This window comes from Egretta garzetta, unplaced genomic scaffold (genome assembly GCF_000687185.1).
Source record: "Egretta garzetta isolate BGI_Z169 unplaced genomic scaffold, ASM68718v1 scaffold64, whole genome shotgun sequence".
Taxonomy (NCBI): domain Eukaryota; kingdom Metazoa; phylum Chordata; class Aves; order Pelecaniformes; family Ardeidae; genus Egretta; species Egretta garzetta.
Window position 1 is genome coordinate 2,949,502 of NW_009259596.1, and position 25,805 is coordinate 2,975,306.

At 37.0% G+C, this 25,805-nt stretch overlaps 1 protein-coding gene across 5 annotated transcripts in view; it reads right to left on the minus strand.

The window, feature by feature from the left end:
- Positions 1 to 25,805, minus strand: part of POT1 (protection of telomeres 1) — a 71,835-nt gene that overhangs the window by 34,994 nt on the left and 11,036 nt on the right. For all 5 annotated transcript variants that reach the window (XM_009638161.2, XM_035893696.1, XM_035893695.1 and 2 more), the window contains 4 exons: positions 24,000 to 24,110; positions 21,398 to 21,445; positions 20,083 to 20,197; positions 9,109 to 9,239 (listed from right to left, as the gene is read on the minus strand). In XM_009638161.2, the coding sequence (XP_009636456.1) occupies positions 9,109 to 9,239; positions 20,083 to 20,197; positions 21,398 to 21,445; positions 24,000 to 24,110 (405 nt within the window). The remainder of the gene's footprint in view (positions 1 to 9,108; positions 9,240 to 20,082; positions 20,198 to 21,397; positions 21,446 to 23,999; positions 24,111 to 25,805) is intronic.

A 25,805-nucleotide genomic window follows, 5' to 3' on the forward strand; every position in this document is an offset into this window, starting at 1 on the left:
AGGGAAAGGAGGTTAAAAAGTAACAAAAGAAATAAAATATGTAAGAAGGTAAACCTGAGTGTCATGATGAGAAAATTACCAATGATTTTGAAGCAAAACCAGAGGTCTTTAGGCACAGGTATGTGGAGAAGCCACTGAGTGGTCTCAAAGGTAAACAGCACTCAACAACATTATTTACTAAACAGAACAAACAGGAAAAGTAAATGTAGAAAGGGTTACAGAACAAAATATTTCATAGCTGGAAAATTACTTATGTCAGATCCACAGAACAGATGACGGTCAACAGAAATTGTCCTTTAAAAACAAATCATTGCTAAAGTGATGAGGAATAACTGGAGTGTAAAATGAACAAAATCCATGGGCAAATGTTGTTTCATTATGGTACTCTAAGTACATCTCAGATCAAGTTAAGTAGTGATACTATAAACTAGTTATATTTTCCACAAATGATTTTGAAATTGAATTAAACTTAGGGAAAGGAGCTAATCTAAGACTTTTGTATATGATGACAATTTTCCCTCAGTAGATTTTGTGTCATTTGTGGATGCCTTGGGGTGAGGGGGGAGAACAGGAACGGGGAGCAGATGGCTATCACTTCAAGAATTACCTCAGAATTTTAAATAAAAATCGATAAATAATGGTTGCTAAACCAAAATATCTCCTGGGGAAAAACGGAGCAGATACAATATATTTGGCTTGTTCTAAGGAGGCAAGTAAATTCCAATACATATTGTGGAAGTCTTTGGCATTGTTTTTATAAACTAAAGAACAAAAGGTGAAATGTCACCTCAACAAACTGCATGGGAAATAAAATCCATAGAGATTTCTATGGGTACAACTCTAACCTGAATATGCTCATTGAAAAGGAGCTAATCTTGAAATATTTATAAATAGATTTACAGCAACATAAACAACCTGAAGTAATTTTTTTTTTTTACCAAAGCTCATGTTATTTACCTCACTCAATGGAAAAGTCCGATAGTAAGTAGCATATAAAGCTGGAATAATAGCATCTCCAAGGTAGTTTTCCATCAAAATTGATTGCTAAATTGCAGAAGCAAAAGACTATTACAAAACCACTGCAGTCACAGATCATTTTAGAATATCAAAAAAATGCCTTGTAAAATAATATAAACTAAGCTAATGTACACATTCTTATATTAAGGAGGAAGATTTCCTAAAATAAATTTCACTGTAGATTTGTGGAAGGATCAGGAATTCAAGATAGTATTTTGAAACACGAGTACACTAAGCTTAAAACTTGATTATTATTTATACATATAAAATTATTTCAAGACATCAAGTTGTATTGAGGGTTGTTTGGGGTTTTTCTTGGGTTTTTTTTCCCCCACTGGAATTATTGCATTGTCTGAAATGCACTGTTCAAACTTCTATTCCAATTTGAGTATACATTCAGCCGAAGACCTCATTGTAAGGTATGTTTTAATTAAGCAGAAGTAAAAAACTTATGATCCCTGTGATACATGGCTGACAACAAAATAATAGATCAATGTTTACACGCTGCTACCCAGTCTTCCCTTAACTGCAGAAATGTAGTATATGTGAGATGCTAGTGAAAAGGGAAGAAAGAGTGCAAAATTGTCTACAGGCAATGTATCTGCAAGAACTGTAGTTACTGTGGTGAGCAGGGTTCAGCTGACACAGAAGAAAGGTAACTTACGCAAATAAGCAGTGACAAACCACCCCCCCCCCCCCCCCCCCCCCACGAAGGTACAGACAGCGTTACAAATGGCTGTACTGAAAAGAGATACTGTCCAAGTACCAGAAGGGTATGGCCCAATCACAGAACCACAGGAATTTTGGTTGGCAGAGACCTCAGGAGATCATGAAGTCCCATCTCTTCCTCAGGTCAGGGCTGTTGTCAGCACTGTGTCACATCAGGCTTTGGCTAATTAAGCCTTGATAGATTCCAAGCATGGAGATTACAGAATCTCCCCAAGCAACCTCTTTCAATAATGCACTACCCTCTTAGTCCACAACCATCCTTGAAAACACCCCCTTTGCCATACTAAGTTTTATCATCTCTAGATGCGTAAGGTTCCCCAGTGCTGATTACAAATACTTTGATTGTATAGAATGTTTAAAAAGATCTGTAGGAATTTGGGGAAAATACCTACACATGGATTATATTTCAAGTGAAACTTTATCCAAAAACCTAGACAGGAATTTGGAATAGTGTAAAAAAACCAAACCAAACCAAAGAACAAAAAAAGAACACAAAATACTTCTAATTTTTTCTTATAAATGACGGCTATGAAAAAGGGCTTCTTTCTACAAGATGAATAAAAACTTTAAAATGTACCTTATGCTAGGGGATGCAGGTTCCAAGTCACAAAGGGATGCCCTTCAATTCTCCCCATTCACTCACCACCTTACACAAAGTTCGAGAGACAGATCACTGCACTTTAACTTGAAAAATTGTCTAGAATAGCTGTAGCAGATACTTGATGGAAAAACACAAATAAACCACAGGTTTTACACTGTGCCAAGACAAAAACTTAGTTCACTTACACAGCTATTTAGCTTATTACCTTGGGCTCTTTCTTTTCTACTTATGGCTGCACAGGTAGGCAACATAGAATGGAATGGCATCTAAGAGCCATTGGTCCAAGACAGCACTGGTTTGAGACCTGTCTGAATTGAACCACAGACATTTTAAAATTTGGAAACACCCCATAAGTACTACTTGCCATTTCAGCAGTGATGGGGTATAAACAAAGATTGTTTTCTCCTGTTAAATGCTATTACTTTATCAGTGGTTAGAATCATAGAATCGTTTAGGTTGGAAAAGACCTTTAAGATCATCAAGTCCAACTGTTAACCTAACCCTGCCATCCCACCACTAAACCATGTCCCTAAGCACCTCATCTACCCTTCTTTTAAATACCTCCAGGGATGGGGACTCGACCACCTCCCTGGGCAGCCCATTCCAGAGCCTGACAACCCTTTCGGTCAAGAAATTTTTCCTAATGTCTAATCTAAACCTGCCCTGGCACAACTTCAGACCATTTCCCCTTGTCCTATCATCTGTTACCTGGGAGAAGAGGCCGACCCCCACCTCACTACAGCCTCCTTTCAGGCAGTTGTAGAGGGAAATAAGGTCTCCCCTCAGCCTCCTCTTCTCCAGACTAAACAACCCCAGTTCCCTCAGCCGCTCCTCATCAGACTTGTGCTCCAGACCTTTCACCAGCTTCATTGCCCTTCTCTGGACATGCTCCAGCAACACAATGTCTTTCTTGTAGTGAGGTACCCAAAACTGAACACAGTATTCGAAATGCGGCCTCACCAGCACCGAGTACAGGGGCACAATCCCTTCCCTCCTCCTGCTGGCCACACTATTCCTTATACAAGCCAGGATGCCGTTGGCCTTCTTGGCCACCTGGGCACACTGTCAGCTCATAGTCAGCCAGCAGTCAACCAGCACCCCCAGGTCTTTTTATGCCATGCAGCTTTCCAGCCACTCTTCCCCAAGCCTGTAGTGTTGCATGGTTCTGACATTTTGAATAAGAAACAAAGCAGAAGCAGGTTGAGAAGGTGTCTTTTTCAGAAATTATGTTTAAATTCCTCAAACTAGCTGAAAAAATCCCAAAAGAATTGTCTTGAAGTCTTTTAAGGGTATGAATGGCCTCAGCAATTTCATTCCTAAATGGCCTTTCCAGTAAATGGGAGTCACTCCTTTGTGTCAAGGACTTCTTAAAAAAAAAAAAATCAAAGTCCTGGATTTACAATGATTTGTCTGTCTCAGAGACAGCAGCCACTGACTATATTGTATGTCCAGCATCACCTACAAGGATATTAATAACTAATCCCCTTAATTGGTCCCTGCTTCACTGCTGCTGAAACTCTTGAACTTTATTAGGAATTGCACATGGGTAAGAAGAGGCTAAAAGTTAAGAATAAGACCTTTGGATATGTTTTTCATTAGCCCTCTCCAGACGTGGCAGCATGAGAAAGACTTCAGTCCTACAATCTGGAAATCTACATTTTTTAAAACTCATCTGGAAACAGTAAATGCTTGCTTTCCATTCAGAGTGTCATGCAGAGCACGAGGGGGGGATGGGACGGAAGCCAAAAGAAACCCAAAACCAAATCACAAACACTGAAGATGTACTTCCAAGCTAAAATGAAGTTGCAGGTCAGGCATTTGAATGATGCACACATCCCATAACAGAACATGCAAACAGACAAATACTCCAACACCAAAAAAATGTACATAAAAATTGTTACTAATTTAATAACTTGCTGCTCAAAAATATGCTAGACAACTGAACCTGAGCCTTAACACCGTATCAGATCCAGAGATTAATTCTTTGTAAAAGTTTGATGATTGTCACTGATGCTGTTTATATGAAAAAAAAATTTCCCATCAAAACCCCCACCCAAATGCATTTGGTGTATTTCCTTATATTTTGTAAATGTTTTCTCACATTAAGTAGAGTAAATCACAATCTAAACAAGTTTGGATGATATGGTATGCTGATTATATTTTCTTGTATTTTAATCATGTAATCCTAGTATACGTGTTCCTTCAGCTGTACGAAGAGAGAAGTAACAATGAAATAAAGAAGCAATTTGAAGTAACTTAGGAAATAATCTCTGTCCTTGTATAAATTAAACCTTTTTGAACATGTTTAAATATAACTGCGAGAAAAATGAACTACAAAAATATCTGCAGGCACCTTCCAAAAAAAGTTAACAAGGCTAGTCATATGGAATTAAAATGAATTTTTATGAAGACAGGAAAAATACACCTAGATACCAGGACCATGAATTATAGCTTATCCTCTACTATTCCTGAGAACTGCTGTCTGCAAAATAAGATTATGAGAAACATCTGCAGCAACGGAAATGCAAATTAAAGAAGAAAATGAACAATACATTGTACATTTCATTTACCAGTTCACCTGAACATATTATAACTCTTTTGTGGAAAAAAACCTGTATGCAAAAAGTATGTATACTTAAACTATCTGAAATAATTTCTGTTTTTATAATATATTTTAAAAAAGCAGGCATTGTGATACTGCTTTAGAAATATTCTAAAATAGTGGCATAGTATATTTGAGAAAATTCTAGTAAAGTAAGTATTTTGGAATATTTCCTACATATTTAAGACATTATCAGGTAACTTGACCAGAAGTACTCAGTTGAAAATTTCAGAAAATATTTTGCAAAATTTTAAGCCTTTGAATTATGGAGAAACTCTATCACTGCCTGCAGTCAATAGTTACTATAGGACAAATACTTCTTTTTAATTTAAATTGCATTGAAAGTTCAAAGCGAGTTGCATGCCTTACAAAATTTTTGAAGGGAAGCCAAAAGCAATAGTAATACTAATATTTCTGAGAAAAACGTTGGTTTCTCTGTGTTAAAAAGAATCTCATGTTTACTAAAAAATTTTAATTGTTTCCACTCTTCAGAGCAAGAATTTGAAAACAGGGTTGCAGTGCTGCAGACAACATGTTCTTTGATGCTCTTTTTAGCAAAAAGTCTCAAACCTAAATTTGGCGAAGTTTACATATTTGGAGCACGTTTACTCAGTGGACACTAAAGGTCTGGAAGGTAAATTCTGCCAAAGTTTAATGTTCACTCAGTGTGCTCTATATCTAAGCTCCAGACTTTCCCCTCTAATCCTTATCAACCTGACAGGTATGGTCAGAGCTGCCTAGGAATAAGCAGTGAGCAGATACTTCTCCTGTGTCTCTCTCTCAGTGCCTTCCATATTCCATCAAGTAGAAAGAAAGAGAAGGAATCAACTTTCATGGGACAAATTGGATTAAACTGTAGGAGGGAATACACAGCGCCAAGGGAACTGCTAGCAAAGTGCAGAAGTAATGGCAGACTGGTTTGAAGATCAAAGTAGGTAACGTAGTGGAACAAATGCTATGTTAAGTACTACTGGGTTAAGGAGAGTGATGCACAAGAAGAGAGACTGAACAGAACTACTAAGGATAACAAAAAGGGGAGTTTATGTTTTTATGAAACCATGCTTCATACACTTGATACTCAGATTCACACTCCTCTGTGGAAAGGCAAACACCTTAGAAACTTGCTAGTAAAACATACATCTTATACTTGTCAACTGACTGACCTATGGAGGGAATAACCATCTGTATCATGGCTATAAAGTACTCTTGCTCAAAGAAGCAATGTGTTTATATTGTAAATATAAAGAGTTTGAACCAGATGAATACGTAACTGATAGCATGCAAAGAATTTGGGGTTTTTCTTGCTGTTTTTCTCCATTTTGTTATTCTAAAGATCTAGGATGCCACATCTAACCGCAAAGCTAAAACACTAGAAATATAAACAGTAATTATTCCAAAGTTAGTAGATGACACAGTTACAGTTGTCTGTGCAAACACAGTCCAGCTCATGGTGCATTTATATTATGACACCCCATTCCATTACCTGTAGGGATTGGCGACCGGAAGATCTCGCGATGTACGGAAAGGATAGGGACTGACCTCCCCGTGATAGAGCTTATGATGTAACTGCAAAGGCGGGAACAAAGTAGTTTGCATATAAAAGCAGTGAAAGAGAGTTAATAAAGGCCATTTGTGATATTCTCATATTGGTGTCTGTGTCTCAGTGGCCTGGGGGCGGTGGATGTGTGGCTCTCGTGCCGTCTCACCTCGAACGGGAGTTGTTGCCACAGACAGGTAAAGAAAGCCGGCTGCAACAATTACCGTATTTTTCTACAGGACATTTTCCTGTGTGCGTGACTTGAGAAGCGCTGCGGCGATGAATTAGTGCTGTGTAACAAATAAGCTGTCATCTTTAAGACTCCTACTTCATTTATTACAGAAACTAGAGCCTATGTACAGGTGGAGCTAAGGCACGATAATATCAAGATTACCACGACAAAAAGCTAGAGAATTAAGACTTTGTCATTGCTACAGAGATTGCATTATGCTGAGTAAGTCATATAAGTAAAGTTTATAATGAGAGGTCACTCCTTTGGTCTTCATTCCCCAAGTGTTCTACATGAGCCATGCAGCTCTATAATGCTGTGTATTTGGGCAAAAAACACACCAAAACACATCCTAGACAGCAACTGTATCAGACAAGTAGAGTATGCTGAACAAGATGAATGCCTAAATAAGAATGTGCTTCACTTTTCTCCGATTATCAAACATCAAAATAGAAATCAAATACCAATTCTGGGAGTGAGGAAATAAATTCTTGTTTGTGACTCACTCAGAGACAATAAGGAATACTAGAGAAAAGCCAGTGAGGAAAGTAACAATTCTATCATCATGGCAAGGTTTGAGTAATACAAGAAAGGCAGAATACATGCCAAAACTCTCAAATCAAGTGAAGATAAAGTACTGCAGATTTAGTCAGTATCAGCAGGTTGCCTCTTCCTTCCCTTTAACAGCTTAAACATTAGGCTTTAAGTCTAAAATATTAAGAGCATCCACAGTGAACCATAAAAAAGTGTCAAGAAAACTCCACTTGAGATAACTCCTTCTTTGCCATGAAGATAGACGGAGACTAGAAAATTAGATCACAAGCCTAGCTTTCATATTGGGGGGTGGGAGGATTCCCCCACTGTCATCTCTGCAGCACTGGCTGTGGTTGAAGGCCCAAATACAGAACTGCAAATCACTAAGCACTATAATTCATGAGAAATCCTCATAAGAAGTCATAAAAATACACTTCAAGAAATATTAACAGAAATGTAATTAGAACCGGATAATCTTTCAGTTCTGTTACTAAGACACTTGAAATTTTCATTCTCTGCAACAAATACTGAGCAAATAATTTTATTCGCTACCCAGAGGAATCCCTACAGAATCCTCTCCATTAAGTTCTTATTAGCTCTGAACCATCGGACCTTGCCAACACCTTTGTTACTACGAAGAGAAGTTATTCATTAGCAGCTGAGAGCGTAGCTGGGAGCAGTCATTTTTAAAACATGTTTGCTATCAATGTCAATTTCTTGGAAGCCTCTCAAAAGCACATCTGGGACAGGGAAATGTGAATACTCCCTGTAAGGACTGTGGATATCTGTCTTCATTGGTAAGCACAGACTACGGCCTCTGCTACCCTCGGCTGCTTTCCGTTCAGTGAGCTAAGAGAAGGTGATAAGGCCTGAAGACAAAAGCAAAAGAGACTGAAGGAGGAACTGTGTCCAATTACAGACAGTGTAATTGGAACTCTAATTAGAGCTGATTTCTTTTTTTAGTTGAAAACTGTGGTGCACAGCAATCACACATACTATGCTGGTTGTAGGTGAAAGAGAGGAAGAGTTCACCCCACTCCCAGTAGCTGGCACCAGGCTTCTATGTCAGATCTTTACCTGCTCAGATCAGCCTTGAAAACTTCCAAAGCAACTGTTTCTTAGCCTTGGGTAGTCAAAACATTCCCATCCAGAAAAAGACAATTTAGTGACTCTAGGTCATTCTAACTCACAAAGTAATTAAACAAGCTGTCGGCTTACGCATCTGAAGAGATACGGATTGTGCACAGGTGGAGATCAGTTAGGGCTGGAAACCACTTAAAACAGCTTCGCTGTGATAAAAAAAACAAGTGTATGTGGGGAGGGAACTAAGAGACCCTACCTCTGAATACAGAAACATCACCTTAGAGAATGATGAAGTACCAAAAAACATCAAAGCAGCAACTAGAGCATACTGCACACTAACAACCCCAGACAGATGACACTTACTTGAGTAACTCTCCAGCTGATCTAAACTGCTCCACAGCAGCAGCTCTGAAGTAATCCCTCAATTCTATTAGTTTGAAGAGGAATAAACTGTGCATATTTATGTCAGTTAAATTCTGTTCACCACATGATTTTTGTCAACTATTTTAACAAATATTAAAAAAAAATGTTGTTCTGGAGTTGTCATAATCACATCTAACACTTTTTGAAAGAGAGCGATCAGCTTGTTGTTTAAAAAAAATGAGTAGTTTATTTCCAGTTTTGGTCCATACTATAACCATAGCTGTTTTATCAATCAACTACTTTATCCAGTGTCTCCACATGTTAATTTCAGCACATGAAGAATTGAATTATTCCCACAGTCCTCTCACTGCAACAAAGCGAGCACATAACCCACCCCACGTCCTAGCACATACCTTTATTCTATGAAATCGAACAATATCTCCAACTTTGTAAATTTTTGGTAGGGCATCTAGATTTCCATTAAAAAGAGTGCACGTTAACTTCACATTTGATGGGTCCACAAGTGTTACAACTGAACAATAATCTGTAAAATATAAAAGTGTTTGAATGAATAACAGGCATTATAGAGTTATGAATACACAGATACTAAACTTGAGATGAACAACCATATGGCCATTTTTTTTCTATGATCTGTGTAACTCTTCCAAAGTCAGTTTAGTCACAGTAGCATAACAACTGAAGTGTGCCCCATCTTGCCGATTACTAGCCCAAATAACTGAAAATCGAATGGGTGATTAAGCACAAGTCTGTGAGCCAGAAACACACAAACCTTTTTCTTCTGTCTGCAACAGGCATGCTATTTTTTCAGGTTTCAATTACTTCCTCTATAAAATGGGGAGCATATACACAACCTTGTACAATCCTTTTTTTAAGATTTATTTTTGCACTGTCTTCTGAAAAGGTAATGAGTTCTACTAGTTCTAAAAGCAAATTAAAGCATAAATTACTTATCTTTCAGGTCAACGAAATATGCAAGATATATACTGCAAGGATGCAGTCACACAGTGGTAGTTAGAAAGTATAGCAAGAATCTGAAATGCGCCTTTTTGAAGTTAAGCTTCATTAATAGAATTCCACTTCTATTAATGACCTAAAAAGTAAACTCTAAACAAGATAGAAATATGACAGAGCAAACCAGCCCAGAACAGAGAAATATTTGCAGATGACATAAATGAAACCTGTATTTTCCATTTCAGCTTACAGAAGGATGTGTGCTTAGGTATCTTACAAACGTAAAATGGAGTGAGAGTACACTTACTCTCTCACAGCAAGGTAGCTGGTTAACTGCCTGACAACTTTTCAAACACCCAGTATCAACTTGGCTGTATGTTTAGAACCTCAAACATCCGCACATCTTGTCCTAGTTGCTTTTAATCAAGAAGTCAGAGTGCTTTTGTTGTGGATACTTATTATGCTAGCATTTACTGAAACTTACAGTTCAGGGCTGAATTACAACTTTTTCAGCAGATCAGTAAAGCAATGACATAATAACCTATTATTTTTACCTTGATGACAACCTCGATACATTTACCTACACAAAATTTTGGATTTAAGAAAAAGTCAGCAAGATGCTCAAGCAGAAAGCACAATTTCTAGGCATTAAATTAACAGTACAGATCTACAACTTAGAATTTCTAAAGTTTGAACTCTTGCAATGGTGAAGTCTCCAAAAGTTTTCCATTTGAGCGTACCATTCTTAAATGTCTATCCTGGTTTTGGCTGGGTAAGCCCACGCCACAGCATACTCCCACAATGGGACTGACGCCCATGGAGGAACCCACACTGGGGCAGAGGACACCACTAAGAAGGAAGGTGCGGTGTGTCTCGGGGGGCGAAAAAGTAAGGAACAAGTAGCAGCAGAAAGGAACTGCTCCATACTAACCCCAGTCTCCTGGGGTACCCCTTGCCCCCTAAGAGACACAGTGCAACCTGCAACAATAACAACGGGAGCGGAGACCAGGGAGGGGGGATGGAGAGGTGTCTGGAGTGAAGCTGAGCCTGGGAAAGGTGGAGGAAAGTTTTCTTCCCCAAGCACTTAAATGTTTCTCTTCTTTGTTTCTTGATATCTGTATCAGTTATTAAATATTTATGTTAACTGGTAATGAATTAAATTCCCCAAGTTGAATCTGTTTTGCCCGTGGTAGACACCTTTTCAACTCACAAAAATAAAACTCCAAACAAAAAAGCAAAAAATCCAAACAAATCAAAAACCCCAACTTCCTTTAGCCATAATTCTACACAGCAGCTGGTAATAATGACACCAAACCAGCGTTTACATATCTGGGAACTGAACAAAGGTGTCACAGTGCTAAAATAAAGTCAATAAAATCTCCATCGTGCTTTTTATAAAGATATAGACACATAAATTGTTGCTAGCTTTGAAAGAGAATACTATCAGTCTACTAAAACCGACAGATTTACCTGATGTAAAAACTATGGGAAAGCAGTCAAAAGACAATTGTCATATGTAAACTTTGTGAACAGATTCCCCAAACATGAAGACAGATATATTAGGATTAAAATACATGCTTGTGTGTGTACTGCCTATGCATTCAAAAGAAATATTCTGCCATTTCCAGAAAATACACCCTTAAATTTTACTATCATTTAAACTTAAAACTTTAAATTCTCTAATGATTTGAGTGACTGAAACGCTGAAAGAAGAAATCCAGTGAAGGCTTACCAAGAAAAATAAAACTACTTTTCTTTCTGGTATAAAAACCTATAGTATTTCTATAAAACCATTACTCTTCTTCCTCCCCAATTTTTCCACGGACTCAATACAGATAAATTCTCATCTACTACACTCAGAAGTTGCTAAGCATCATTCTTTTGCATACTCCCACCAAAGGCACATGATCAAGTGTCACACAGCACTTAATTCTGATATTCTATGCTACGATAAGCATCCATGAATAAAGCCTAGTCAGTGGCTGAGAGAACTGCAAGTATTTACTTCTGTAATCCAAAGACAGACTGATGTATTTCTTTGGGTATGAATTCTAGAGGTTAACTTAACAGGTCAGCTGCAAAGCAGTATGAGGAAATGAGCAATTAAGAAGAAAAACCCATATGGTTCATAGATTTACAGTCCTTTGAGGATACAGAATAACATGCTACCGTGCACTGATATAATCCAACACAGGAATCAAGAGTGAAATAACAAAAACATTGCACATTAAAATTGTGGTTACTCTTTACTGCTGTGATTAAATAACCTGGTCAGCCTCATACATGTGCAGCTGCCAATTTAAGGGAGGAAAATCTAACAGAGTCCCTCCATTTTCTGTTCATTTAGCATATTCAAAAGACTAATAATCATCCTACTCAAAGTAGTATAAAATATTATACTTGCTTTACATAGTCAGGGGGCATCTTCTACATAATATAGGTTCTGTGTCTCTGATTTTAAACTTCCATTCTTAAGTATCACCTCAAAACATCACTTCTACAATAAACCTAATTACAACTGAGCTCTTCAAGAACAAAGCATAAAGACTGATTTTCTTTTAAAGAAATCCTCATCCAGCAAGTCCTTTTTGAAGGTTAAAAATAAAAAGCCACCTGTCTTTCCTTCTCCAGCTGGAATGTGAAAATTGCTTTCTGCTTTCCATAGCAGCATTATAGTTCAGTGATTGAATTAACTTTTCTGCACAAGTAATGAGTCAAACCCTAAACAGAATTGCTGAATTTAAACAATGTTCCAGTGTTACAAGAAACGATATAATAAATGTCATTGCTCAAACTTTTTTGGTTTTTCAAATGTACTTTCCAATGAAGCAAAATCCCTCAGTTACCAAGCTTAAAAAAAAAAAAACCACCTAAGAAAAATATTAACAAAAGTTTACATATTGGAATCAATTCTCTTTTACTAGATAAATTTACTCCACTGGCAAGATTAGTAGAAGTTTCTATTAACTATAGGGAGAACGCTGATCTCCAAGCTTCTAGGCCCTGACTTTAAAATAGTTTGAAATATGAATGTTTTGTAGCCCTGTAACAGTCACCGCAAAGATAAAGTTTCCTCCACTATGATGACGGTTTAGGCTCATTCTTCAGCTTTCATTTCATGAATGCCATAGCATTTCCACTCTTTCATGTCACTCATTAGCATGCTCAGAAAGTCAGCATCTCTCCACAGTGTACAGATACATAAAAAACCCAACAAAAACCCCAAACCCCACAGCTTCACTTACAAATTCATTTTTCAGTCATCGTAAGAAAACCAGAATTGCTACAAAAGCTTTACAACATTAGTAGTTACTCATGTTGTAGGAAGGCATTTAGTACTTACTGATTAAACATTTTTAGTTTTACTGAGGACTTCAGCACTTCCTAACAAATATGCTTGTCTAAATTTTTAAGGTAGAAAGCATCGATCTAATTATGAATCCCCTTTGGGTAATCATGTACGTATTCCTGACTAACATTTAAGTGGAAAATCTGCTATCCTGAATCAATAACTTCCCCCTGCAAAGAGATAAAAAGGTTTTTGGAAATGTTGTTGTCAATGAGGGACTCTAATTAGAGATTGCCTTCTGTTTCTTATATTAAAATACACACAAAAAAAGAGAGAGATTACTGTAGCAAATTATTCTCCCTTCAAACCTATACCAAACATTAATACTGTTTTCAGGAATTACTGAGGCCATTCAATACACAAATGTCTTTGTACTAAAACCAAGCAGTTGAACCAGCTAACTTACCAAACATGTTAAACAAAACACAGGAAGAAAAATAATACAAATGTACACACACTCCTCTGTGTGTGTGTATATATGTACACACATGCACAGATATTGCAGAAGCCCAAAACAAAACCTCTGAAGAATCGAACTGAAGATGTTTTACTACAGTTTGTTATTCCTAACTTGGCAATACACTTAAGAGATACAGACATTCAGTAATACCAGAAGCATCTGGCTAAACAGATGCTTTAATGCCATCATTTGTAAACTGTATATCAAAGTAACTGCTTTGAGATTTCTTTCTATTAACTATTTATTCAACTGTTCAATTTTTAATTTCCTTTTTAAAATTTAACTTTTATATAACTTCAATATTAGATTATAGGAAACAGTGACTATTTTAAAAAGAAACACATACAAAGCACTCAGAACAGAGGGAAAAGAACATCACTCTCATCTTTAGGCTCCAAAAATGAAATCAGTATTTTTACCTCTGCAACACTTTTTATTCTGTTCTGCAAAATTTAAATACATCCTCAATATTTTTATTTGGGAAAAATGGAATATAATATAAAGGACAAAACTACTGCAGATTTACCTCTGAGTCTGCTTCCTCACAAGTAGACCATCAGATACCACAACAGACTATCATTGGTTTGTTTTGCACTCTAAAGTTGGTTTACTATTACTTACTAAAAAATGACTATTTTAATTGAAGTTGCCCATATGCTGTAGTTTAAAGTAATGTTTTTTAAGCTACAGTTCTAAACAAATCCTGGGCTAAGGATGTTGATGAACTTGGCTCAAGATCAAATAAAAATTTAAAATAAAAATAAAACTTCGATCTTCAAAATAACCTTTAAGAATCTGATTTATGGTTCTTAGCTGTATTTTGGGTGTGTGAAACTGCTGACCTGGAACTGTTCAAGGTTTTTAGAAGTGTTTTTTCTGAAAATGCTACCCTTTATTGATTTTGATTCTAAAAAATATTTTGTAAAAATAAAATAGTTACTGTCCACATGCATGTCTAGGTAGACTAAAATAAGATTTTAAGTCAACATGTGACACATGAATTTACTGTATATATCTAAGAGAGCAAGCTAGGTGGAGGTTCCCCGAGGAAAATAGGACATTACTCTTATGACTTATTGTTAACCAGCAGCAAGGATTTTTCTTTCCATAATTCTTCCCTGCATTGTGGAAAACACTGGCTAATATTTACAACAAAACAAAACAAAAAAAAAGAGTTGGGGAAGTGGTAGCATCATACTGTAATGTCCCAAAAGTTTCACAGTCGAACACATAATCTCTGTAATTGGACACTAAAAAGGCAGAGGCTCTTTTCCTTTATATTTACTGTTTTTACTCAGGCTAAATACTTGAGATGTCCTTGGGCTTAAGGGATGAGAGAGAGAAAAGTCATTCCAAACTACACGCCCTGAGCTGAAGCAAAACAACTTTGTCTGAAATAAATAGTAAGTTTATGATCATACTGAAAACTCAGTTCATTCATCAGTGTTTTAACATTTGCCTAGCGCAATAATGGCAATTGAAATAATGAACATTTAATTATAGATGATATAAACTGACAAGGCTAAATTAGATACCACTTGCTTTCAGTGGGAACACAGTGCAAAGCTTCAGCCTTAAGCTTTAATATATGTAAGAAGGAGCAATATCTCATATCTAGGGGCATATCTACATAGTGAATAAAGACCCATATGGATTAAGTACAGGGACTCCACATCCCATGCTTCCAGGAGGTACCAGCTTAAAGCTATATGATTCTATTAACACAGTGTCAGAAAGAGAATGTATTAGTGCAGGGTTGTGCCAGATCTAAAGCGACCAAAGAATTTTCTGACAAGACCCATTTCTAGGAGCACGCCTGGCAATTCAGACCAATCACTGAGCATTTTTCACCCTCTGAAGCAAGCATAACTCTGGATTGTGTAAAAAAAAAAAACCCCAAACCAATAGTGAAATATTTAACTGATTAGTGAATATTTTTACACTAAACCCCAAATCAATTAAAACTGGTTTAGAGATTTTCATTATAAAGTAGCAAGCAAATCACAACTGTCTTCATAAATAAGAAACTTTTCAAATTGTGTCCTTGATCTCCACTGATTTTGTTGTGTTGGGGTTTTTTTTAATATTATCAACTGAAGGTATACAGGGAAGATGTATTAGGAAGTTATTAATGACATCTAGACAAGGGCTAGTTGTTAAGAAAATCATTGTTTTCCCTATAAAAACCCAGGAAACTGAAGTGATTCATTTGTCAAATAACTCAGTTGCAACAATCTGTCCTAGTTGTTTCAGAAACATATAACCTTCAAAGTCAGTGCATTTAACTTTATTGTTTTTACACATCTGGAAAGAATGGCTGTCTTAATAATTTCCAGCAATCAGTGCTTGTCTAAGATGTTCAAAGTCCTCAGGTCCCCAAAGTCTTGCTAAGGCAGCTGGACAAATGACGAATCTAAACCACGTGATCCTTCAAGAACTGCTGTTCCATGATTTACTCAAAGAGTAAAAGTAGTATTTTTCTACATTTGTCTCATTTCCTTCTTACCCATTTTGTTGTCAGCAACATGAACAAAGGAAACAAAACCCTTAAAAGATTTGTGGCATTTGTTTTGTTTGTTTCTTTGCTTTTAAGCTTGAGTTTTAAACCTACAATATTTTTCAAGAGGAAATTACCTCCATTCACCACTGGCAATATCCTAAATTATGACAGAGAAAGCTAATCTTTTCAGTTCCTTATAAACACAGCTAAGAAATCTGTAACAATTGCAGGCTGAGAATACCATTGAGAGCCCAACTTTTCAAAAAAAAAAAAGTATCCTATATATCTATATACTATACAGGTATTGTAAGACTGATAGCATTTGAACAGGTCTAGCATAAGCATGCAATCACCAGACCACCACAAAATGAAGATTCTGAGAAGCTCACTACAGTGACAGACAGATGTCGTTAGGCAGCCAAATAGACTAAATCAATATTGAAATAATTTATCAGTCCTTTACATTAAAACCAAAATTCTGTTCTCTGCTCTGTACAGGTCTAGATTATACTCACACCATTACAATGAAATCTTTTACAGATTTCAGTGGCATGTCAAGCACAAAAGAATATCAGTGATGAGATCTTCCTCTTTTTAATTTGGTCCTTCCATTTAAGAAAGCATTAAGACTATATGTTATTACTGTTCTTCTTTTCAGGCTAAAAGAGATTTTTTTATTCCCCTGAGATTCTTATCTTCAAAGGAAACTTGTTTCTCAAGATTCCTTCTCCAGATTTATCCTCATTTTATTATAACCCAAAGAACAGCAAAACCTGAAAAATGTGGAAAGTCCCAGCAGGTGTGCTGGGTTGACCTTTGTTGGCTGCCAGGTGCCCACCCATCTGCTCTGTCAGTCCCTCTCCTCAACAGGACAGGGGAGAAAATAAGATGGAAAAGCTCATGCACTGAGATAAAGACAGGGAGATCACTTACTGGTTACCATCAAGGGCAAAACAAACTCAACTTGGGGAAGATTAATTTAATTTATTGCCAGTAAAAATAGGGTAGGATGGTGAGAAACAAAGACTAAACCACCTTTCCCCCCCCCCCTCCTTTTTCCCAGGCTCAACTTCTCTTCTTCATTCCCAACATGTCTACCTCCCCTCTTTGCTCCAGCAGTGCAGGGGGAGATAGGGAATGGGGAGTTATGGTCAGTCCATAGCAGCTCCTCTCCTACTTCTTCCTTTTCACACTTTTTTCCTGCTCCAGCGTAGGTCCTTTCACAGGCTACAGTCCTCAAGCGCGAGTCCTCCATGGGTTGCAGTGTAGATCAATCAGCTCATCGGAGGCTGCAGGGGAATCTCTGCTCCGGTGCCTGGAGCACCTCCTCCCCTCCGGCTTCTCTCACCTTCGTGTCACGGGGCTGTTTCTCGCACTGTTTTTCCTCAATCCTCATTGTTGTTGCAGCGTTTTACCCTTTCTTAACTTTGCTTTCCCAAAGGCACCGCCATGTGTCTGGCGCGGGGCAGCCCCAGCCTCTCCTCACAGAGGCCGCCCAGGGCACCCACACCCAGCACAGCCTGCTTGCCCGTTTTTGATCCTTTTTGATGCCTGGCAGCCCCAAATCCTTCTCCTTAAGGCCCCGGCAACCTAACACCACCCACTCACTGCTACCTGGGAATCTATCTCCGACCTTTGAAGAGTTCCCTCTGGAGTCTTTCTTTGAATTAATGCTTTTAAAATGTTAACTATTATGTAAGTATTAACCGTAGCTAAATCACACAACAGTTCCCTAAGTATTCAGCTCTAGAGGCAGAATAATTTTTATTACTATTACTTCTTAGTTAGTGGTATAACTTGATTTGCTATACCCACAGCAAACACGCACACACTTCATTTAGTATTTTATGAATGTTTGCATTTCTAATTAGATGCCAGAACAGTTTGCTTCCAGTCTAAATGCACTGAGTTCCTGCAGATACCTTCACTTACCATTATTCCTCATTTACATCTAGGAATATCTGTTGTGCTGTAACATTCATAATGTAAAACAGTTAGCATTTGTACTTCTCCACTTTAACTGGGCTACAGTATTATCAAAAAACAATTATTTTCTGAAAAAAACAGTGACATGCAACTTTTCCACAGCTTTCTCTAACAACTACCATTTCCTTTTTCCTATATAAAACAATCAAAACAATACTTTGTCTTAAAGATCTGCAACTTATTGTTTAGCAAAATAACCTCAGTGTATCAATGACTATGTGGAATATGATAATATTCATTTTAATTTAGTCTCAAGAGGAAAAAAACCAAACATGCACTGTATTTGCTATAAAAACAGACGGACTGTTACTGGCTCTGCTCCCAACTTAATGACTACAACTATTTTAAAATGTTAACTGTTTAAGTTGATTATCCCATATTCTTCAGATTGTTTTTTGTTTATTGTTATTTTTGGGAACATTACTGCCTTCTCACCACTAAGTAAGAATGTAGAGCAGAAAGGTTTTCAGGAGCAAGCCTTGTCACCTGCTCTAATAGACACCAATGGGAATACATTTTGACAACTCACTGTATGGGAAGCACCGAACTGCTCTCCTCCTACAGAGGCCAGGGCACCAAGCCCTAGTGCTGTGGATACACTGTTTCTTCTGTTGATATGGTCAACAGCGTGTAAAAATGCTGCTGAATTCCTAAAAGCTATTCATTAGCTTGTGGACCCAATTAAGCGAATATATTCTTGAAAATCCTATGTTGCTCCGCATAACTTAACTATGGCTGCTGACTGGGCCGGTGGCTGCCTTTAGCACAGCTGTACGATAGCCCAGGGAGCAGCACACTCGCGTCTTGGCTTGTCTGCGGGCAAGCATTAGACCACACTTCAGCTACATGTACAGCCAAGCCACACTTTAGCTACAAGTGAGAGCAAAAATTTCCTGTCAATAGGGTCTTTCATACCAGTATATCTGTTTATCTAGAAGAATACTGCATGCACCAAATGGAAGTAATTAAGCATGCCCACAATACAGATTATGTCAGTATAGTACAGTTGAACATACTGAAGCTAGCATACACACATCTGCACAAGCCTCCCAGACATTCCTCCCACTCATACCCTCTAAACTGATAAAAACAAAGGCTGAAGACTGCTCGGTCTTCAAAAAGTGAAGCCATTAGTTGAACCTTAGTTGGACTTGGCACTTTTTTTGGGTGTGCCAGCATGCTTGCACAGCTTTCAGCTATTTAATTTATGTTTCAAGCTACTTAACTGTAAGCAAACATTCTGGAAACCATGGTACTGCAGGTACAGCACTGTGCTCTCACAAAGGCATTTACTGTCTTGTCTTGAGTGTCTCACCTTCAGACTGCTGCTGGCAGTTTTTGAGCACGTAAGATCACACAGATCTGTTTACAAAAGGTTTTGAAGACAAGCCACTAATTATTGGGTCTGATTTAATGCTCACTTCTTAAATTTCTGCATTTGGAAGCCAGATTCTTAGCTACTGACATGATTCAAGAAACTTGCATGCATAATTAAGACCATAAAAATCAACGGTCACCATCTATTCTTTTTCATTTGATTAGAAATACGTTAGAAGGAAACCCACCCAACTTTAAAATGCACAGTAAATTTATAATAAGTAGAAAATGCTTTGATTAATTCTGAATCAAATAAGAAATTTTACTGCTTAATTGAATTCATCAGAGATATCACCTAGCTGTGTACTTCCTGAGCACCCAGTGAAATGGTACAATCTTCTAGCAAAACTAGCACATGATTCAGTTGTTGCACAGCTTCTACAAGTAACAGATCTGCTGGCACTGCATTTATAGCATATCATAACACTTATAGTCACACAACAATCCTTTCCTGCAAGTGCAGGGCTTTTGTACTTTTTTTTTTTTTTTGTACAGGTCCTTTTCCCTGTTTTGCATTGATAGTATTAGCTTGATAAATACTTTCTTCATTTGCTATCTCCACCAATCTGCCTAAACTGACTCCGATATCTCTTACATTTTTGTTGTTCTGTTTCCTTATGTTAGCTGAGAACCATGGTCAAAGGATCACCTGAATTTGTTGTTCTGGTTGATTTTTAACGAACAAAGTATAAACAGTTCTGATTGGATGAGGAGATTTTAAATCTCTTGAATATAGTACATACCAGTTCCTTTGCTTACATATGGAGGCTTGAAGAATTTCACAACGCCATACAAATTGACTACAGTTCCATCTTTAAGATGATTCAGAGGAGTATACACGTATTTTGGTGCAACAGACTGGAAAGGCATGATAAAATTGGGGAACAGAAGAAAAAACGATTCAAACATTCACCCAGAATTTTGTCTTTTAACACTATCCACCCTCAGACATGCTTCATTTCATCTTAAAAAAGATAAAGGGTATCTATTTCTTTCTATCTTATTCACTTTAAGCTCTCTAAGGATAAATATATATAAATATTCACAGGCAATAAAGCACACAAGACTTATTTCCATTTCTTTTTGTGATTGCATCTTCCTTACAAGAAACTAACCAGTCAGTTCAAGTAAGTTTAAATACATGAAACAGGGGAATAAAAGATGTTATAATATGGAACAATGGCAAGTAATTTTTTACTTACTGATTTTAACATGTCCATCCAAAGGGCTTTTTAAAGCACATACATAAATAATTTTGTAATTCATATTGGCAGTGTCACCGTACAGAATCACTGTCTTGGGGGGCGTGTGGGGTTTACCCCTTGCAATCATTGTGTAGTCTTCCTATTAAACCAGCACACTTGTTGGAGGATTAAAGAAATCAAAGACTACCTTCTTACTATTTAAGGAGTACTCTCCTCTCATCTTAAGGTTACGTTACATATTGATTAGTCTCTCAAAGAATACAAGTTCTGCCAAGCTGGCTGAAAACTATAATGAGGGAAAAAAATGAAACTTTCCATACAATTAACACTAAGTCAAGCCGTAACATCTTCAGTACTAAATCTTTAACCTTATGATAAAGAACAATAAAATTTCATACACCAATTTCTATGCCTTTAATATACTATTTTCTGTAGAATTTTAATTTTGACATATAAAGGCTTGTTCCAAACAGTAATCAAAAGAAATATTAAGATCAGTACATGAAGTCTGATTTTAAATCAAAGAAAGATTCACATTTCCATTTTTTTAAAACACAAGCATATGATCTTCTTTAGAACAGAAGTTATCTTTCTAGTTCATGTTGCCTAAACCAACACGCAGCCTATTTTGAGATCGAGACGGGAACTATATTGCGACTATAGAAAAACTCCGACTTTTTCATATTTTATTCTGCTTTCCAGGCATATTATTTGCAAAATTAAAAGCTAAACAAATCACTGCTGGCATGAGAGTATGGAATTAAAATAAACAGGAAAGAAAAAGAATTTTACACATTCTTATTTACACACAGTTATATCACGTGGTTTAAAAACATCCCAAATGTAAACTCACCACAGATGCGGTTTCTGAAGCAGCAGTTGTTCTTGGTACAGTATAAATCTGAGGAGAAAAACCCAGCAAAATCTGATTACAAAATTGAAGGCATTGCAAATATAACAAGATCTGATAAAGCTAAAGCAAATATAATGCTATAGGGAAATATACAGCACTATAGACACTTTTGCTATATGAATCACCTCTGAAACTGGTAAACTTTTACCCTACAAAAAAGGAAATAGTATTTACTCCAATTACACTTAGACAAAAACTGCTTTAAATAACACATACGTTTTCTAAAGTAGAAACACACCTGGTTGAATATAAGTCATGTCACATTAGTAGAGTCAGCATTTGAAAGTCAGAGGCCACAAATTTAAAACTGTACTTGCTAATAGTGACTGGCCTAATGGCCTAACAGAGAACTTAAATGGGTTTAGGTTTTGTACATGTCAATGCTTAGAGCAGGTCTACTTTCAGTGACTCGTTACTCTCCTTTGGGGGGAAAACGGTCAAGGAAAATCCACCAGGATGGGATAAATTCTATTTAAAGGTAGTTCCTAAGCTTTTAGACCCATGTTTATAAGCCAGACTTATCTTCAGTGTAAGGTCTTTTAACGAACTAACTGTGGTGATTTGATGTAATGCCAACATATACCCACCCTACCATGAGAAACGCAGGGCTCGGTTGCCATCCTGATGCAACATGGCAGCCTGTCTGCCGCACTCAGGGTCCCATGTCACCACTGCGCATCGCCTCAGCAGCGCAGACTCATGCTGGGGACCTGGCTTTGTTCTCCACCCTTGGCTGCATTCCTGAAGCCAGTTTTACTTCCATTTATTTATTTTAAATAGCTGGGTGAACGGTTATAATTGAGGAAGTGAAGCACACAAAAAAAAATCAGATAATTTGTATAAATTTTAAGCATTCAATGACTGTGTCACTAAATGAAGTGCCACGAGCTCCATTCTGTGGTCAATGGTGAGACAGACACCTCCTCAGCACAACCTACATGTTCAGCAAGTTGCACATCTTCCCTGGGATTAGATTGCGTGTTGTGAGGTCCTGCTAATGCTCAACTCTGTGCCTCATGTAGTGCCTAAAATTTAGGTACATTTAGTTTAGACACATTCACCCAGACTCTGGGCACAGTTTTGCTACCTATTATCTCCAATGAAACATACTTTTTCCCACCTATATATCATCTTATCAACAGATAATGTCATAAAACAGTCTGCACTATAATTCTAATTAATTTTGTTTCTCACTGAGCTGCACACCAAGCTTTAATTATTTAGAGAGGTCAATTCTGGAAAAAAATACCTTTCTGAAATTAAAAAAATATATTTTATTAGATTTAAAATTATTGTCAGACAACAATTATACAGACAAAAGTTCAAACCTTGACACTGGAAAATTTTTTTAGTAAGTCTCTCTTATTTGTGATTTTGTGGTTAAGTTTTTATAATTATTTCTAAGTTTGATTCAAAATCTGATGGACAGGCTCAAAGAAATCACCATATAGTGTAATGCTGTATTGTTCTCCAGTGAAGGTGCCTTTTCCTTTCCACTGACGAAAAATGGAATTTGCAGCATTGTCACTGAGAGTTTAGTACAATGCTATCACCCTTCTATTTAACAGTGGTAGACAATTAGAGTGATCAAAAATGTGCAACACTTTCTCACCAGAAGCCTGTAACTGTTGGATAACTTTCATAGGAAATATTAGAAATATCCCACTGAAGAGTCCAACAAAGTTTTTGAAACCTTAGTTTCATTCCACACCCAGTCCCTCTTCCCCCTTCTCCCCTCCAAGTACAGGTTTCCAAATGTAGAATAATAACCTGAATCTTTTGTAATTTTTCTAAGTCCTATCTCTTTAAAAATACTAATGCTTAGGCTTAAAAATGATAGCAAATATTTCTTGAAGCATAGACAGAGTGGCCACAACAAACATGCACTGCTGATATATTAACACAGACAAATAGAAGCAGCAGCAGAACACTCCCATACCTCTACTCCCATATCTCAAGAGATGGAAGCATTTAAGATTAACAATATCAATGTGAGAATAGTATAAAAAACCAAGTATTTGCTTCAGAAAAAAAGGGGTGTCATTCTCTTAAAAATTGAGAATCTAGGAATCTACACATTTCAAAGGCAAAGCGTAGTGATGTTGAATTAAAGAACTTGTAGACCAGAGAAAACTAAAAAGATAGACCTAAGACCACTCTTGCACCCTCTACTTTGTCTGTATTACTGCACCATGTTATGCACAAGAATGGCTTAAACAGCTCAAGGGATCTATCTAAAGCCAACTAAGGTCAAATCTCTGCACTCAACAAGTAGAAATTTACCTGGGAGGCTTGAGGTAATTTGGGTCTTGCATGAATAGGGGTATTATAAAACTGTATGCATACACACACAAATGTGCTCTGATTGCTTCTTGATGGACATGCTAAAATAATCTGTAGCACTTCAGATTCTAACAAAATTTATTGTTTTTTCTACTGTAAAGCAAAACGTTAATGTTGGTATTTGAGAAAAAAAAAAAAGAGGTTAAAAAAAAAGATGTAAAAAAAAAAAAAAAAAAAAAAGAGTTGGGTACCCACGTACATAAATGATCGATCCAGCTTCTTCAGACAACTCCAGGTGGCAACCATGTCTACCATCCTCTCGCGCTGTAGGCGATTTTGCCAACTCAAATCCTGCAACTACAATGGTGTCCTATGGGGACAGAGCGAAAAACAGATTATTACATAAGCTGTTACCACATACTCTATTTTAAGAGTACATGACATGAAATTTCACCCTGAAGTCTTGAGACTATATATTCAAGAAAGAAAAATCCTGAACAAATTCTAAATACTGCCTTTAAGTTTCTCTATTTGATTCTTCTAACCTGTGGAATTCATATTTTCAACCAATGGCAGTAAGCATTTTTTTTCAAATTCTGCTAAAATTTTGCATTCTTGATGCTACTGTGACTGAGCACTAATTTTGACAGGGGCTAGAGGGGCAGAGTCACACTGAATAAAGCAAAAGAATCATTCCCCTTTGAATATCCTGAAGAATGGCTCCTTTCTGGGTAAGCTTAACTAAGCTAGAAAAGGAATCACACATCGGATCAGCAATGACAAAACAGTCTTTTCCCAGAGCTTATTTCTTGAGTTAGAGCTGCACTTTGAAGAGACTCTCCTTGTAGATATTTTCTGGTTTGGGTGGACTGACAACTTCCAATTTCTTCCTTAAGGGTCAGATAGGTAGGTCAATCAATAGGTAGGTTTCTGGTAGCAAAAGAGACATTACAAATTCCTCTGGTGTCATTCCTGACATTCTGGCATAGGAAGCAATTGCATTTGCAACTGCACTTTCACTTTGTTATAAATTTTCACCACAAAGTGAACAAGAAAAGGATGATTTAAGGGGTAAATTATTTAAATCATAGAATCATAGAATCGTTTAGGTTGGAAAAGAACTTTAAGATCATCCAGTCCAATGATTAATTCCTGCAGATGATCAGCTTTTTAGTAGCAACATTACCAAAAAAAAAAAAAAAAAAAAAAGGGGGAGACAACAGAAAAATACATTTAGGAGATAAAGATGATAAGAAAGGTATTTGACCAAGCAAAGATAATGCTGGGAACTCTGATACAATGTAAAGCTCCTTTACAGTCATCTCCTTTGGTACCAGAACTGCGTAGCAGACCTGTACCAGCTGTACCATTCCAATAAACACATTACAGACTCAGAACCCTCTCTCTATTCAACATTCCACCAAAAGCACTTCTATAAGCTTTTACCAAATTACTTTTGTTCATATGTTTGATTACAACAAATTTCTGATTAAAGTTCACAGTTTTAGCCAAATATTGCACTATGATGGCTCTTTTTTGCTACCTGACAATGCTACTCTAAATGATTTAAGATCCAAAACCTTAATGTTTTGTGCAAGAAAAAAGAAAGGCTGATAGCTTAAGTGACAGCAATATATTTAGTTACTAAAACACTTGGAAAAAAAAATCCTGCAGAAAACATTAAATTTAATCAGACAGTTTAATATATAACAGAACTACTTGGGGCATGGCGATTTTGAAGCAGTGTCATAAATGGGAATACAATGTATATTTTGACTAAAAGATATGCGAGTCACGTAAGTGTAACCCATACTCAGAGCTAAATAAGTTAAAATGGGTCAAAACAATTAGACAGCTCAATATTCCTTGCACATGGAACACACCGCCCTGCTAACATACATTACAGTTGTTTCATTCTTTCCAGATAGGAACAGGCACAAACACAAGCTTGGGAAACTCAGCTATTTTGCAGAAACCAGGCGTTAGCATCTGTCTTTCCTTTCACTGCTGCTGATGCTACTCATGGTGTTCCTTCCACAGTGGATTCAACCTTCAGCTAAAAAGC